The sequence below is a fragment of the Magnolia sinica genome, chromosome 4 (assembly GCF_029962835.1).
Source record: "Magnolia sinica isolate HGM2019 chromosome 4, MsV1, whole genome shotgun sequence".
Classification (NCBI taxonomy): Eukaryota; Viridiplantae; Streptophyta; class Magnoliopsida; order Magnoliales; family Magnoliaceae; genus Magnolia; species Magnolia sinica.
In genome coordinates, this window is record NC_080576.1 from 114,809,936 (window position 1) to 114,824,826 (window position 14,891).

The 14,891-nt window shown below is 43.2% G+C and overlaps 1 protein-coding gene across 1 annotated transcript; it reads right to left on the bottom strand.

The window, feature by feature from the left end:
• Positions 1–4,929: 4,929 nt before the first annotated feature.
• LOC131244317 (protein LEAD-SENSITIVE 1-like) lies at positions 4,930–6,456 on the bottom strand. The gene is made up of 2 exons (XM_058243947.1): positions 6,360–6,456; positions 4,930–5,369 (listed from the first exon to the last, which is right to left on the bottom strand). Exons 1-2 carry the CDS (start codon positions 6,454–6,456, stop codon positions 4,930–4,932), a joined length of 537 nt encoding a protein of 178 aa, XP_058099930.1.
• Between the last annotated feature and the right edge of the window lie 8,435 nt (positions 6,457–14,891).

The following is a 14,891-nucleotide window of genomic DNA, read 5'->3' on the forward strand; positions in this document are numbered from 1 at the left end:
GCGGTATTACTGGCCGCAATTAGTACGTGATGTGGGAAAAGTAGTTCAACGTTGTTATATTTGTCAGACTTTCAAGGGGCAATCTCAAAATACGGGCCTCTACACCCCATTACCTGTGCTTGATGGCCCTTGGGAGGACTTATCTATGGATTTTGTGCTTAGCCTCCCATGAACACAACGCGGCATGGATTCGGTGTTCGTGGTAGTAGATCGTTTCTCCAAGATGGCGCACTTTATTCCATGCAAGAAGACTCTCGATGCAACACACGTGGCGAATCTATTCTTCAGAGAAATTGTGCGGCTACATGGGGTTCCTAAGACTATTACTTCTGACCGTGATACGAAGTTCATAAGCCACTTTTGGCGGACTTTGTGGACTCGATTCGATACACGACTTTAGTTCAGCAGCGCCTACTACCCACAGACTGACGGTCAAACTGCGTTGGGAAACCTCCTTCGATGTATTTCAGGAGAAAAACCGAAGCAGTGGGATTTGGCTTTGTCTCAAGCGGAGTTTGCATTCAACAACATGGTGAACCGCTCGACAGGAAAATCTCCGTTCCAAGTTATTTATGGACGAGTCCCTCGCCACACACTAGACTTGGTCCCTCTGCCCAAGCTCCCAGGCATGAGCATTGCAGCGGAACATATGGCTGACAAGATCATGGGCATTCATGCGGAAGTACAAACCAAGTTACATGCCTCGAACGAAAAATACAAGGAGCAAGCCGACAAGCATCGGCGACAAAAAGTGTTCGAGGTGGGTGACCAAGTAATGGTCCATCTGCGCAAAGAACGATTTCCGACCGGAACGTACAACAAGTTGAAGAATAAAAAGATTGGACCGGTACCAATCATCCGAAAGATCAATGACAACGCTTATGTTGTTGATCTTCCAGATGACATGGCGATCTCACGGACTTTCAACGTCGCGGACTTGTTCGAGTATCATGAACCAGCGCATGATGAGAACTCGAGGACGAGTTCTTTTGAAGTGGAGGGGACTGATGTAGAGCGGGTCGCGGACAGTTTCATGGCTAAGATGGATCAGAAAAGGCCCAGTTGACGACAGAAGTGATCCAGGCCATCGGACCTTATATCGGGCGTATCTCGCAATCCGGAATGAGTTATCTAACGTAAAATATATCATTTTGGGGTGGAACGAGCTACTTTAGCCAACCAACCCAGCTATGCCAGGTTGCGCAGCTTGGAATTGAAAAAAATCCCTGGATCGACAGTCGTTTCCCTGTTTTAATTTCGTTTTTACTATTAATAGTAAGTTTTAGTTTGATTATAACTCTTCATCCGTTGGGTTTTAGGATTTGCGCCTAACGTGAAAAGAGCTTAGAATAATTAGGAGAACGGTTTGGTGAAACCAAATAGGACACTTACTCTTTTTGGCCGAAAACCTTGTGCACTAGTAGACATCACGACCGTCTATAAATAGTAAGTTTACTATTTATAGTAAGTCGCGGATTCTAGGAGTTTGAGTTGTAGTTTGATTATGATTTCTTTCCCATTGCTTGATACCCTTATTTAAAGGGTTGTGAACTCGATTTTATTCATTCATCAATCAATTTCGAATTTATTAGAATTTATTTCTATTTTCTGCTTTCTTTCCTCGTGGATTCGAGAAGTCTCTGTGAGGAGTCCAGAGAAGTTCCGTGGATTCGGAATAGTTATCCTCTTGAGGAAGACGGTGCTCGACCTCACGTCCTCCCCTGCGTCATGTAGCCATGACAGGTTCTATATCACAGACCAGCCTCGACACCATACCTAGAATTTGGAGCCTGGGCTGGGCCCTCGGGCAAGCCCATTCCATGGATTTATGGGGCTTGGGATCATGCATGCTATCTCCAATTGAATTCATCCCACTGACCAATTGTGTTTAACCGTTCATTTCATAGACATCAGTCGGACGGTTGGAATCATGCATGCAATCTCCCTTTTATGGTGAACTATCATCTTAGTGTCATGATTCTCAAGTTATGTTGACTTGACAGCAGAGTATATACCGAGCCCGAAACTGATTTGGTGTGGCTGAGAATGGTTTCCAACATATTGGTTGGGGAGAGGTAGTTATTGGGTACTCCCGTAGGCTTTGATATTTGATGTGCAGGCCCTCAAAAAATTTATACTTGGCCTGCTGTGCTGATGTAGAGCAGGTCATGGACAGTTTCATGGTCAAGATGGATCAGAAAGGCCCGATCAACTATAAAAGTGATCTGAACTGTCAGAACTTAAAATGTACTTATCTCGCAAATCGGAATAAGCTATCGAACATACCATATATGATTTTGGGGTAGGATGCGCTACTTTAGCCACCCAATCCTGCTATGCCAAGTTGCCCATGCTGAATTTATGAAATACCATCAGATTGACGGTCGAATTCATGTTTTAATTTTATTTTTACCATTTATAATAAATTTTAGTTTGAGTATAACTCTTCGTCCCATTGGACTCTAGGAGTTGCACCCAACAGGAAAAGTACTCACACCCAGCTCCATAGCTCAACTGGCAGACTGAGTGGATGTACCTCGTTTCAACACTTGAGGTCTTGGTATCGATCCATGGTGGGGGTGGCTAACATGGTGCGTGTGTGTACTGACATGGGAGGTTGGCTTTGATTCACGTCTGTTTTCTTGTGTTGTGGTCCACCTGAGATTTGGATCTGACTCATTTTTAAACCCATGTCCGTACGTGATCTGAAAAGGTAGAGGAATCTGACTCATTTTTAAACCCATGTCCGTGCGTGATCTGAAAAGGCAGAGGAATGACCTAGATAAAATACATACATTGTAATGGGGCTCATAGAGAGCCAACAGATACCAATCTCTTGGCAGCGTCATTGGGTAATCCGAGTCCTTTTGGCGAATCATATCTGAGCCGTACCGGATTGTGGACCCCACATTTTGGGGGAGATGGACGGAACGGAGATGCACCATCTAGATCCGTCTAAAACTAATTTAGACTCTTATTTCTATCTTTGAAGCAGGGACATCCCATCATCGTGTTCAGGTCCCTCCTAGTATTCAGACACGACCAATGTCGACATGTCTTTATAGAATTCGCTGGCACTTGAAATCACTACAGAGTGCCTAGCCATCCAAACAAGCTTTGGAAAAAAAAATATATGGTTTGCAAATAACTACATTGTTAATTAATTCAATTTAGACAGTTCAAAAATTATAATATAGATGTATCATTAATAATAATAAAAAATTAGAATAACTATCAAATTTATTAACATTTATTTAAAATGAAGAAAAGAAATCATCCAATTACTCTCATTCGTAAACAAATATCTATTTGTTCAACTCACCCAGTCTGAGGAATGCAAATAGTGGACTCACATGCGCACTTGAGCTAATGACCTTATTGTTGAAATGGGGTGCGGCTTCAGTGGATCCCTGGATCCACCGAGGTGGGTGGGACCCTGACTGTGGGGCCCACCGTGATGTAAGCGACTACATCGAAGTCATCCATCCATATTGAAAGCTTATTTTAGTGCATAATCCAAACAATGAAGCAGATCCAAATCTCAGATGGACCATGGTATAGGAAACGGTGGTAATTGACTATTAAAAAATTTTTGTGGGCCACAAAAGCTTTGGATCAAGATGATATCTGTGTGGTCTCTTTATCTACGTCTCTGTGACCTTATCAACAGGTTAGATGGAAAATAAACAATCTGGTGGAATAATGAAGTTTTTAATGGTGGGATTCAATCACAACTGTTTCTTGTGGTGTGCGTTACTTAAGATTTGGGTCAGCTTCATTTTTTGATCATGGCCTAAAATGTGCTGTAAAAATGGGTGGACGGTGTGGATTTAATGCACATACATCACTGTAAGCCCCCACAGTCAGGGGTCCCACCCAGCTCGTGGATCCGGGGATCCACCGAAGCCGCGCGGCCGTCGAAATGCGCCCTGCCTACCACGGAGCGGATTAGGTATGACCCTAGGCTCACCCAAGAAGGTGCGGCCCTTACCGTAGGGCCCACCTTGATGTATGTCTTCTGTATCCATGCCGTTCATCTATTTTTTTCAAATTATTTTAGGGCATTATCCGAAACTCCCAATTTTGCCTGGCCTGATCCCAGCCCATTGAGAGGGACAAAGCACAGACGGCTTTTGACAAATGAGGCCCCATATCTGTAGCGCAATAGATGATGTGGCGCCACTGTATAGTTATCCCAGAGGCTATACTCATTATGGAAGGCCTGTATGGTGACTTAGACCTTCTAACCAATAGATCTGACGATGAAAATCTAGAACCTTTGTTTGGTGTACTCCACCCACTTGAAATGGCCCGTTTCTCCCTTACTCTTCTCACTGTCCGTTTGTAGCTGCTGTTTGATAGATTAGCTAGTTCTGTCCAATCAGCTAAATTCTTGGCTATCATTAATCAAAAGTGGGGGCATTTCAAACTAACGGTTAGGATGGGCACAAGATTTTGACAGAGGCCGATTACCTCAACTGATCGTATCCATGGGGCCCACTCACCATATATGTCTTCATGATCAATGGATGCATGCTTAACAATGATATAGAAGCATTTTTCATCATAATTTAGAAAGAAAAAAAATTAAAAGGAGAAAATTACATCTTTTGTTTTTTGGTGAATAAAGCATTCTTATGCAAACAACAACATATGCGCGAATCTGTGGAATATATTTTCGATTTCGTTTGGGATTCTTTCCCATATATATATATATATATATATATATATATATATATATATATATATATATATATATATAGCTTTATTGGGAGGTTTTTATGAGGGTTATAAGGTGTGACAGATCAAGCTAATCTTTGCAGTGACATCAGCAAGACTGCTCATATGATTAATCTCATCTATCTATGTATATTTACATGATTTAGAAATTTGTTTTTATTGTTTACGTTACTGGAATTAGAATCTCGGTCATTTTGTATTATATGCAAATCTGATGTGTGTAAAATCAAAGGATTTACGGGCCTTTACATTGCCTGTCTTACAATATAAAGCAAAGTCCTCACAATTGTTACCGATGAGCTTATACTCTCCAAAGCCCTCCTCGATGCATGCAGTGGCGCGCCCAACAACTATATCTGGCGGGTCTGATTTAGCAACGCTACATGTACGATTTCGGCTCTTGTAAAACAGCTTCCTTGAAACAGAGTATTCGTAGCGGTAGAGTTCCCTTCCATCCAGGAAACAGTCTAAGCATGAGACTGTGACTCCATTATTTGTCTTGTTTTTCAGAGCTCCACATTTGGGACATCCCAAAGAGGGGGATATTGACTTGACAACATATCCAGCCACGCACTTTTGGCCATTTGGTTCAGTGAAATGAATGACCTTGTCATCGCCAATATATATTCCTAGATGACAATAGAACAGTGATAGTAAGTTAAGAAACACTAGTTTGATATGGAATACGGGAATCCCTCATGTTCATCATCTAATGCATTTGGCAGATCTAAAACTCAGGTGAGCCTCAAAACTATTGGAACATTTCTTCGTCATGGTGATTCACATCAGATGAACATATTAGATGGCACATATAAATCATGGTGGGGCCACAACATGATGGTTGCCTAATACAAAGTTAGGCTGATCCACTCATTAGGTGGGATGCACTGGTACACAAATGCTAAGTCGTACCACCGGCTCCACATTGATTTGATGTTGTGTCCCACCCAATAAGTGCATTTGCCTGATTTTTGTTTAAGACAATCATTGTGGTGTAGCCCAAACATGGCTATTGTTTTACGACTCGTCTTAGCCAGCTAGTCCACTTGGACTTGGACTTGGTCAAGACCAGCATCGGTCTGTTTTTTCGAGTCTTGATCTTGGGGTTGACTCAGGGAAACTAGTTAGGATATTGAACCATGCAACCCGCATGGTCAAAACCGTGCACATATGCAATCCCTAGAGTTTAAGATTTTGCAAGTGGGAGCCATGGTTAGGCAATCCAGACTGTTGATATGCTATGGATCGCTGTTGATGGACCACGGTCCAAACAAATTTCGGGTTGGTGGCCTATAAATGCCAAGATAGTTGGTTAAGAAAAATAATGCAGATTCAAGTGAAAAACATACGTCACTCAATTGTTCCAAGCTAGAAACCTCTTTTAAATTTTTTAGGCATGCTCCATAATGAGAATCAACAGACCAACCGACTGGACTGCCAACTTATGAGCTCTATTGGTTAGAATTACAAAATAGGGGCTGAGTCGGCTCAACTCTACTGAGTAGCCCCTAACTAATCCATTACAACTAGACTCGAGACCGGATGAATCCGTCCGAGTCACTGAATCTAAAACCATGAACACAGCCTAAGAGTATAGGAAAAAAAAAAAAAGAACGGACCGTGATGGGCGTAGATGTATAAAGTCCTCCATGCATAGATGTGATCACCAGGTTTGAGGTCTTCCCTCTCGATCTTTTGTCCCGTGAGCAAGTTCATCTCTCTCTCTCTCTCTCTCTCTCTCTCTCTCTCTCTCTCTCTCTGTTATTGTAACTCTCCTAGTTGGATTCGTATGCAACTCGTGGCATCTTATAAGAATATATTTCAGGCTATAGGGCACACACAGAGAGATGTCCATTGATTGAGGCCAACAATCTCCATACTCGATTCCTTCACACGTTTTGGAAAGTTGGCTGGAAAGTGTGGATAGGATTCGATCTCACCACCCATGGATGATGGGACACACAATTTCATCTCTGGCAGTAGGAGCACGAGATTGTGTCCTTGGGTCTCCCACTCGTCCATGGATGGTAGATGGAAATCTCCTTTACAGTCACAATAGAAAGGTAGCTCAACGGTGGCAATGGCCCATGCAGCCTGACCACCTAAACCCAGCTTTTGACTGGGCCGGCTTGGACCCAACATTCGTGGCCTGATCATTGTTCAGTTCAGGGTTGGGCTCAAGTCATTTTAGCCTAACACAACTTGATTCCATGTGTACATCTTTAAACTACTCATGCACACTTATAGGGAGTCGATAATAAGTGTCTTTAAATTGTCATTTCTTTCTTGATGGGGCCCACTTTATTATTTGACTTGGCTAATGGGTCTAGTAGGGCCATTCAAATTGACCCACGGCCAGCCTAGACAGCATGCCTTGATTTGGAGCTGGACTGGGCCCTCTGCCAAGCCCATGCCCTGGCCTGATGGGGTTTGGCCACCCAGCCTTGTGGGTTGCACATTGTCCGGCCTCCTTGTGCCACACATGTATATATCATGACCTTACCGGGCCTACTATAGCCCTATCAACTATCATAATTATCTAATAAATGGACATTTTGTTACCGGACGTGAGCCATTGCTGACTCTCTTTTTTTTTGGCGTTCATTTGTTTGTTTGGTGCAATTAAAGGGCTCTAATGGTCTGAACAATGTGATATTTCAATTGTAGCCCATGCACTGCCTGGCCTATCAAATGAATGGTTTAGATTTATTCCATCTATGTCAGGTAAGCAGCACTGACATCGGAGGCAACAGTATCTACTGTGCCTCCACAAGCACTGGATCCGGTCCCAAATAGGAATCCATGGACATTTCAAATTTTAAAAAAAGGTTTTGATCTAAAAATGGTTTCAAGTTGAATTCGGATCAAGACGTGTATTATAATTTTCCATCATTTTAGTGACCTATTGGCAATACATATAACAAAACTAGAAGGTAAACTGGACCATCTACATCGTGGGCCCAACTAATTAATCACACTTGTCAGGTGATCTTAGCCATTTAGACCAATTTTGTTTAAGCGTCATTACTTAGACATTGATTGGATGGCTAGGATCATGCATGCAACAATTCTTTTATCGTGAACTAGAGTTCACGGCTAGGATATGATGTCATGGGGATTTACTAAAGACCATTGGCGCTTACATGCATCTCTGTTCTCAGTGATGGTGATTTTGATGGAATATGATGTCATGGGAATTTGCTAATTACCATTAGCCTAAATCATCCCTTGCTTTTAATTAGGACCTGATTCCTCCTCGCACAACTGCATGCAATGAAAGGCAGTGTACAATCAAGATGCGTACGTGACATCTACTGCCCTTGTCAGCAGCGCCATCTCATCCACTGGTCAGGTCCATTTTTCTTTTTTGTAGCACCAATCCGAGTGAATGTACAGCCAAATTTAGTATCTCATTTTAGCTCCTGAGCGTAAAATAAAGGTGATTGAAGACTTTTGTAGACCATGATGAATAAATTCCAATTGATTTTTCCGTATTATTCTTCATCTAAAATCAGGTTTAAATAAAGAATATATATGTGTATACAAGGAAATATTATTAAAAAAAATCTAATTAGAATTAATTCTAATTAAAGTATTCCTATATATGGATAATTACAAGGAAAAGGAAGTGTACAATCGTGTTATCTGCGTCACTGCGTGACATCCACTGCCTTCGTCATCAGTGCCATCTCATTCTAGTTCCTAGCTTAAAAATAAGGCTGATTTAAGAGGAATCCATTCATCTAGGTGTGGTGCAGTGTAAAATCATTACAAAGACCTTTAAAATCACATGGGGCTGCGTGAGTTGTGGAATGTGCTGATTTGTGAGGAATACATTCATCCTGGTGTGGCACATCAGATGAATGGCTTGGATGATATATACACACCATAGTGGACCACACAAACAATTTAGACGATTTTAACAGTGTGACTTATCTCCAACTGTTTCCCATGGGGTAGCCCGCCTGATTACTGAATCTGCCTTTTTATTTTTTATTTTTGGCTACCACCAAGGGTTCCATATCAATGGCTATGTCAAGCATATGAGTAGTCATATTCAATTAGTTGGAGGCCTGAAGATTTCCAATGAGCTTAGTGAATATTGGCAGTTAGGTCGGGCACATGTTTTTATGATTTTCCCTCTAGAGGGCCTGAGATGGTGTCTATAATTAGACTTATCTTGTATGTCAACGTCTAAATCATGCATATTATAAGCTTGTTGTGATATTTCCATCAGCAGGCTTCGCAATGTGCCTCTGGACTTAAACCATCGCTCAATGGAAGTTCTATTTCTAGCTCATCTGCCCATCATTTCATGCAAACATGATAGAGGAAATAACTATCAGACTCTGCCAGGGCAAGTTCTTGGATTCTCATTGATGGTCCTAAACCCAAGATAAAGGAGGGTTGTGTTAGATAGCAAGCCAACATAAAACATTTGCCACTTCCCTTTCACATGATGATGATCATCTTCCTCACCACTGTCATGTTCAGAGCTTGGATTGAAAATATGCTTATTTAGGACTTTTCTTTTTCTTTTTCTTTTTAATTATTATTATTTGGGACTAAGCTTGGATAGAAAATATTTATTAAAGCTCATGCTGGATATGTATGCCTGACCACCCAGCATGTTTCTTTCATTGTATGTATTAGTGGACATTATGTCCCTTTGCAATTTCCACTGCCCATTTTTTGTTGCATAATAGTTCCCACACACTGCACCAATAAGTATTTTAGACTTTAGCGGTCTATTTTAATTAGAAAATGCTGACCCAACAAATAATGTCACCGCTTTTGCACCATGTGAACAACCAATAACATCTCTCATTCGTATGTGGACAGCGAGAGATGTCTCCCTTACAAGGCTTTGTTGCAAAATGTGATAGACCTTACTTCTTGCTTGAGAATTTCCCAAATGCCCGTGTCTATATAATTAATGCATTTAATAAACAGGCCAACAGTTCTTGCCTAAACCCAACCCACAACTCATTCCCTTCTAACCTAACTCAAACCACTTAACAATTCATCAAGACTGACCCAAGCCAAGCTAAAATTAGGTTTTGAGAGTAGAATATGAAGCTAAGGCTATGCATAACCTAGACCAAAATTGTAACACCCTGTCCAAATCGAAACAGTGTCCTGAGACGCCCACGTGTGAATTGGAACAGGACCGCATGAATTAATCACACGTACGGGTGAATTACTAGTAAATCAATTCAGATTAAGCCACTAATGTGATTCAATCCAACTACATTCGGGCCGAGCACGGGCTGGTCAAGTCCAATAGTACTTGGCGGCTCCCTGTATGAACCATACACCGCTCGAGGTAGGACAAAATTTCGAAACTTGGGGAGGCCAAGGGCATAACTGGGCTTGTGGTCCATCATAGACATCAAGCTCAGATAATGCCCAGAAATGGACAAATCGTGTCATCTAGTCGACACTTGTAAACCATAAGTCGCCCCACTCAAAACCAAATTGCTGAAATTTTAATCAATTAACCCTATGACTTGAGTCAGTGAATATAGACTTTTCAGCCGTCGGATCTCTTCTAAATTCACACCGAAGGCTAGAAATATTTTCCTTCACTCGCCCACAAAATCTGACCCTTGATCGAGGAACGGTGACCGTTGATCGTAAATTGGACTATTTCGATAAAACACAGCTTCCGTTTGTGATCAAAACTTTGCCCAGCCCTTCATCGGGCCATGGGACATGTGTCCCACAAATCAGATGGGCCAGGGGGCTATCAGGGCAGCCATAATAACCAGAATGGGCCCCACAGGGCCATTGGAGGCAATTACCATAGTGCAGGGCCAACTAAAATAAATTTCTGGATATTTATATCCAGTCCTCTCTCTCACTCTCGTAAACTCCAACAGTTGAGAGAGAGAGAGAGAGAGAGAGAGAGAGAGAGAGAGGTGATAGGGTAGGTGATTGTGGGTCAGTGGTGCTTAGGATTTGGAAAACCCCCGCACCTACGCCTTCCATTGGCCAGAAAACGCCGACCCAATCGCCGTTGGAGTAAAACCCAGTTCAACCTGAGGTAAGATTGAGCTCCAATCCATCCCCATCCAATTTCTAACAACATGCAAGTCACACCCCGAACTCGAAAACCAGGCTCACAAAATTCTCGATCGCCGAATCCAACGCCGACGGCCTCCGTAGTACCCCATTCTTGGCTCCCGGCACCCATACACCAGGTTCTGATCCTGAAATCCTACAAGGAGGATTTTTAATATAAATTTGATTCATAATGAGCATAACCCACGAACAATAACTACAAGAACACCATCACAAAATCCACTATGATAAAAAACTTTAAGTACAATGCATATGAAAGGGAAATACAATATAATGAAAGTAACAAAAACTCCAGAAGCTTGATTGTACGCTCCTACTGCTATTATACTACGGCTGCGACCTAGCATCACCTGCACGCATCAATCTTGCATAAGCTTATAGAAAGCTTAGAGGGTGGTATAAGTGTGTGCGCAGTATAAGCGTACTCATAATGCAAGGTCAGAGTAATGCGGAATCATGATGATGGGTATATGAATGCAATCAGCAGCACCAAGGCTATGCGATGCAGAATATAAATGTTATTGGCCATATCAAGGCCATGCGATGCACGATGCAAGTCAAGCATGCCAATCCACATCCACATATCAATGCAGCTCCTCACTAGAGCATCAAATTAGTACGGTTCTCAGTCTGGATAATCACCGGAGTCTAGTACACTTTACGCCAGCTTGTCGCCCCTATCCGAACGCACAACTGGGAGAGTGGAAAAGACCTCACTATCCACCTGCCAATATCGGGCCCAGCTCGTCGATAGCAGACTGATTCGTCATGCTAGTTAAACTCAACCTAGAAATTACCCCCTTACTCAGGTGGGTAAGGCCACACCCTTTTCCAACCGACCATGACACAGTGGGAAACGCGGCCTACTGGTATACGACCCTCATGCACTCGTGTATCCACTCGGTCTTGACGTTGGAGTCATATTCGGTACTATTGAGTTTAGGAATTTTCACCCAGGGACATCTATTACGCCCCGATGCTAGAAACAGTATTTCTGGTATCCAATCCGGCCACCCATGATGTTTCTATGGAGGCTATGGCCCTGATGTCGCTAAGGCATACAGTAACGACAATCACACAAATGCAAGTACATGAATCACACTACCAGTCATGCAACAGTCCTACGTGTACCACGCACTCATGTAGTGCAACTCCACCTATTAGGGAGCCCATAAACAATCTGCCCGAGGGCATATGCTATGATCAGTCACTCCTCATATCAAGCATACATATGATGCGTATGATCATGAATTATGGATCTATACTAAACATGTTATATAGTGACCATTCATAGCGAAGATGGGCCTAGACAGCCTACACACTACAAGTATGGGATTAACAATGGGCCTTAGGGAGAGTGACAATGCGGACATTTAACTAACATCATCCTACAATGTGGACGTCAAACCATCATTGCTCCTAAGGCATGGCCGCCAAAACATCATTACATAAACCATGGAAGAATCATATATTACAATGGGCCTTAGGTACATCCCGTTGGGCCTCGACCCAAGGGCCTCAAATGCATCAAATGGGCCGCATAGCATGGGCCCCCTATATACATCAAGGTGGGCCTAATCACATGGGCCTCGCATACATCGCAATGGGCCTCATAACATGGGCCCCATATCTATTAAGGCGGGCCCCAATAACAAGCCTTATACAAATCAAGGTGGTCCTCAACAATGGGCCATAAGTATGGTAAGTGGGCCACACCACATGGGTCACGTGAATATCAAATGGGCCACACCCAATTATAAGTGGTGATAAGGATGTCCACCATTAGAATTACTAAGGGTTTAATGGTGGACATTCAAACCCACTACTTTCCTGAAATGTGGCCCACCTAATCCTAGATTTGCCTTATTTTTAATTTCAAGCCTTAAAAGGAGCTTTCAAATGGTTGGACGGGTTGGATGCAATATATGCGTCATAGTGGCTCCGATAGGGATGGATATCATAGATGTTACACATACCTCATGGTGGGGACCACACTGATGGAAGGTGTGGAGCACACACGTCAGTGGGTCCCACGTGGAGCCCACCACAATGTTTATTTTCCACCCAATCCTATTGATAAGGTCATAAAGACCTGGGGTCCCACCGTAATGTTTATTACAACCAACCTGTTGATGAGGTCACACGGACCAGGGGCCCACCGTCATGTTTATTTTCCTCCAATCTGTTGATAAGGTCATGTGGACCTGGGGCCCACCGTAATATTTATCTGTCATCTAAACTTTTCATAAGGTCACGTGAACCTGCATTGAGGAGGAAAAAAAAACAAATTTCATATTTGATCCGAAACTCGTGCAACCCACGAGAGTTTCAATGATAGGCATCAATCCTCACTGTTCCCTGTGATGTGGGCCACCTGAGCACCACATATGGCTGATTTTTGGGCAGCCCACAGCCCTGAGGGGGACCTATCAAATGGACGGAGTGGATGCTCATCACACATCATGGTGGAGCCCACGGCTGGGACCCATGTCCCTGGTCGTCCTCCCACATGGCAACGCAGGACGCTGCTAGCGTCCTCTGTCAGCAGCAGAGCAACGCTGCTGTTGTTTTTTTTTTTTGAAAAACATGTATTTTAGAGCTTTTTCATACGTGGGGCCCGCATCAGGGAAATCCGCCCCACCCATTGGTCTCTATAGCTTGATACAAACCCATCAAGTCCAATATTTGATGGGTTTTAGTGTACCGCAATATCAGGGTGTATTTCAACAGTGAATATACTATTCTCCACACTATGGCCCACCAGAAAGTCAGATTGGGCTCAAATTTCTGCTCAACGCCTAAAATGGGCTAAGAAACGGAATGGACGGTGTGGATTATCTACATACATCAAGGTGGGGTCTGCATGAGTGGCCCACCCCCATGCTTAGTACACCCCAACGTCAGTTTACACTTCATTGTTAGCCATGTCCTAAGCTAGTTCACACTTCTCTGTTGAGCCACTTCCAGTGCCTTGGGACACTGGACGATGTGGAATAACACAAGCATCATGGTGGGTCCCACATGGACGTGGCCCACCATGGATGTATATATATTATATATATATATAATATAAATATATTACATATATTTAGATCTAGTGGGTGGGATTTCCCTGATATGTGGTGGGCCACTCCATCTGATGGATGGAGTAGATCTAACACAATTCGGTGGGGCCCACAACATTTTAGGGAAAGAGAGAGAGAGAGAGAGAGAGAGAGAGAGAGATACGGTGATGGAAGGGGCCCGCCACTATGGGCCCTACATGATATAACTCATACATCAAAATGGGTCCCACCAACAAGTGGGCCCTAAAAATAAGAATTTAACAGTGGATCACCCACCTCTAGGCCTTCTCCTTGGTCCCTTAGTCTCCTTAGCTCCTTGCCTACACTTTTGATGGTGGTTGATGAGGTTTTGATGATGGGGATGAGAGATGAGAGGGTGGGCCACACTTGTTGTTTGGGAGAGAGGGAGCTTGGACGTGAGATGTTGCTTAGGAGATTTTTGAGAAATGAGGGATGATGGGATGATAAGGATGGGTGATGGGTTGAGTGATGGGTTGTAAGAAAGGGATGGGTGGAGTGATGGATCAAGTGATGTAAGGGTTGACTTTGCGTAGCTTGTGTAAGAGAGAGGTAAGGATAAGGTATGGGTTGCTTGTACTTGACTTGATGTGTGATGTATACTTGATTGATGGGATTGATTGATTGATTGATGGGATAGGTCAGAGATTCTCTTGGAATTAGTACGTGCAGCGTTTTCGTCGAATTGAACGCGGGCCCACATCTTTTGACCTGGGTATCGAATCAGTGCGCGAGTCGCGACATTGGGACCGCGGCGACGACGTGGTCGATAAGATATAAGTCTTGGTTCGAGCTGACTTCGGTATGCGGGACCCGGCTTAGGATCGTGCGCAAACGTTGGATTCGGGTCAAGAGTTGCCGAAATTTGACCGGGAGGACCACGGAAGCATACGGAACAGTACGGTCTAGGATACGGGTCTTACAATGCATGCAACTTATCCCCTACTCCATGTAATGAAGGGCTCCTGCACGTCGAGTTTGCGA

Bases quoted from the DNA above. Each gene is read 5' to 3' on its own strand.
- LOC131244317 (XM_058243947.1), bottom strand. From the start codon at position 6,456: ATGAACTTGCTCACGGGACAAAAGATCGAGAGGGAAGACCTCAAACCT. The intron at 5,370-6,359 runs GTCCGTTCTTTT...ATTGTCATCTAG, and splicing joins ATACATCTACGCCCATCACG to GAATATATATTGGCGATGAC.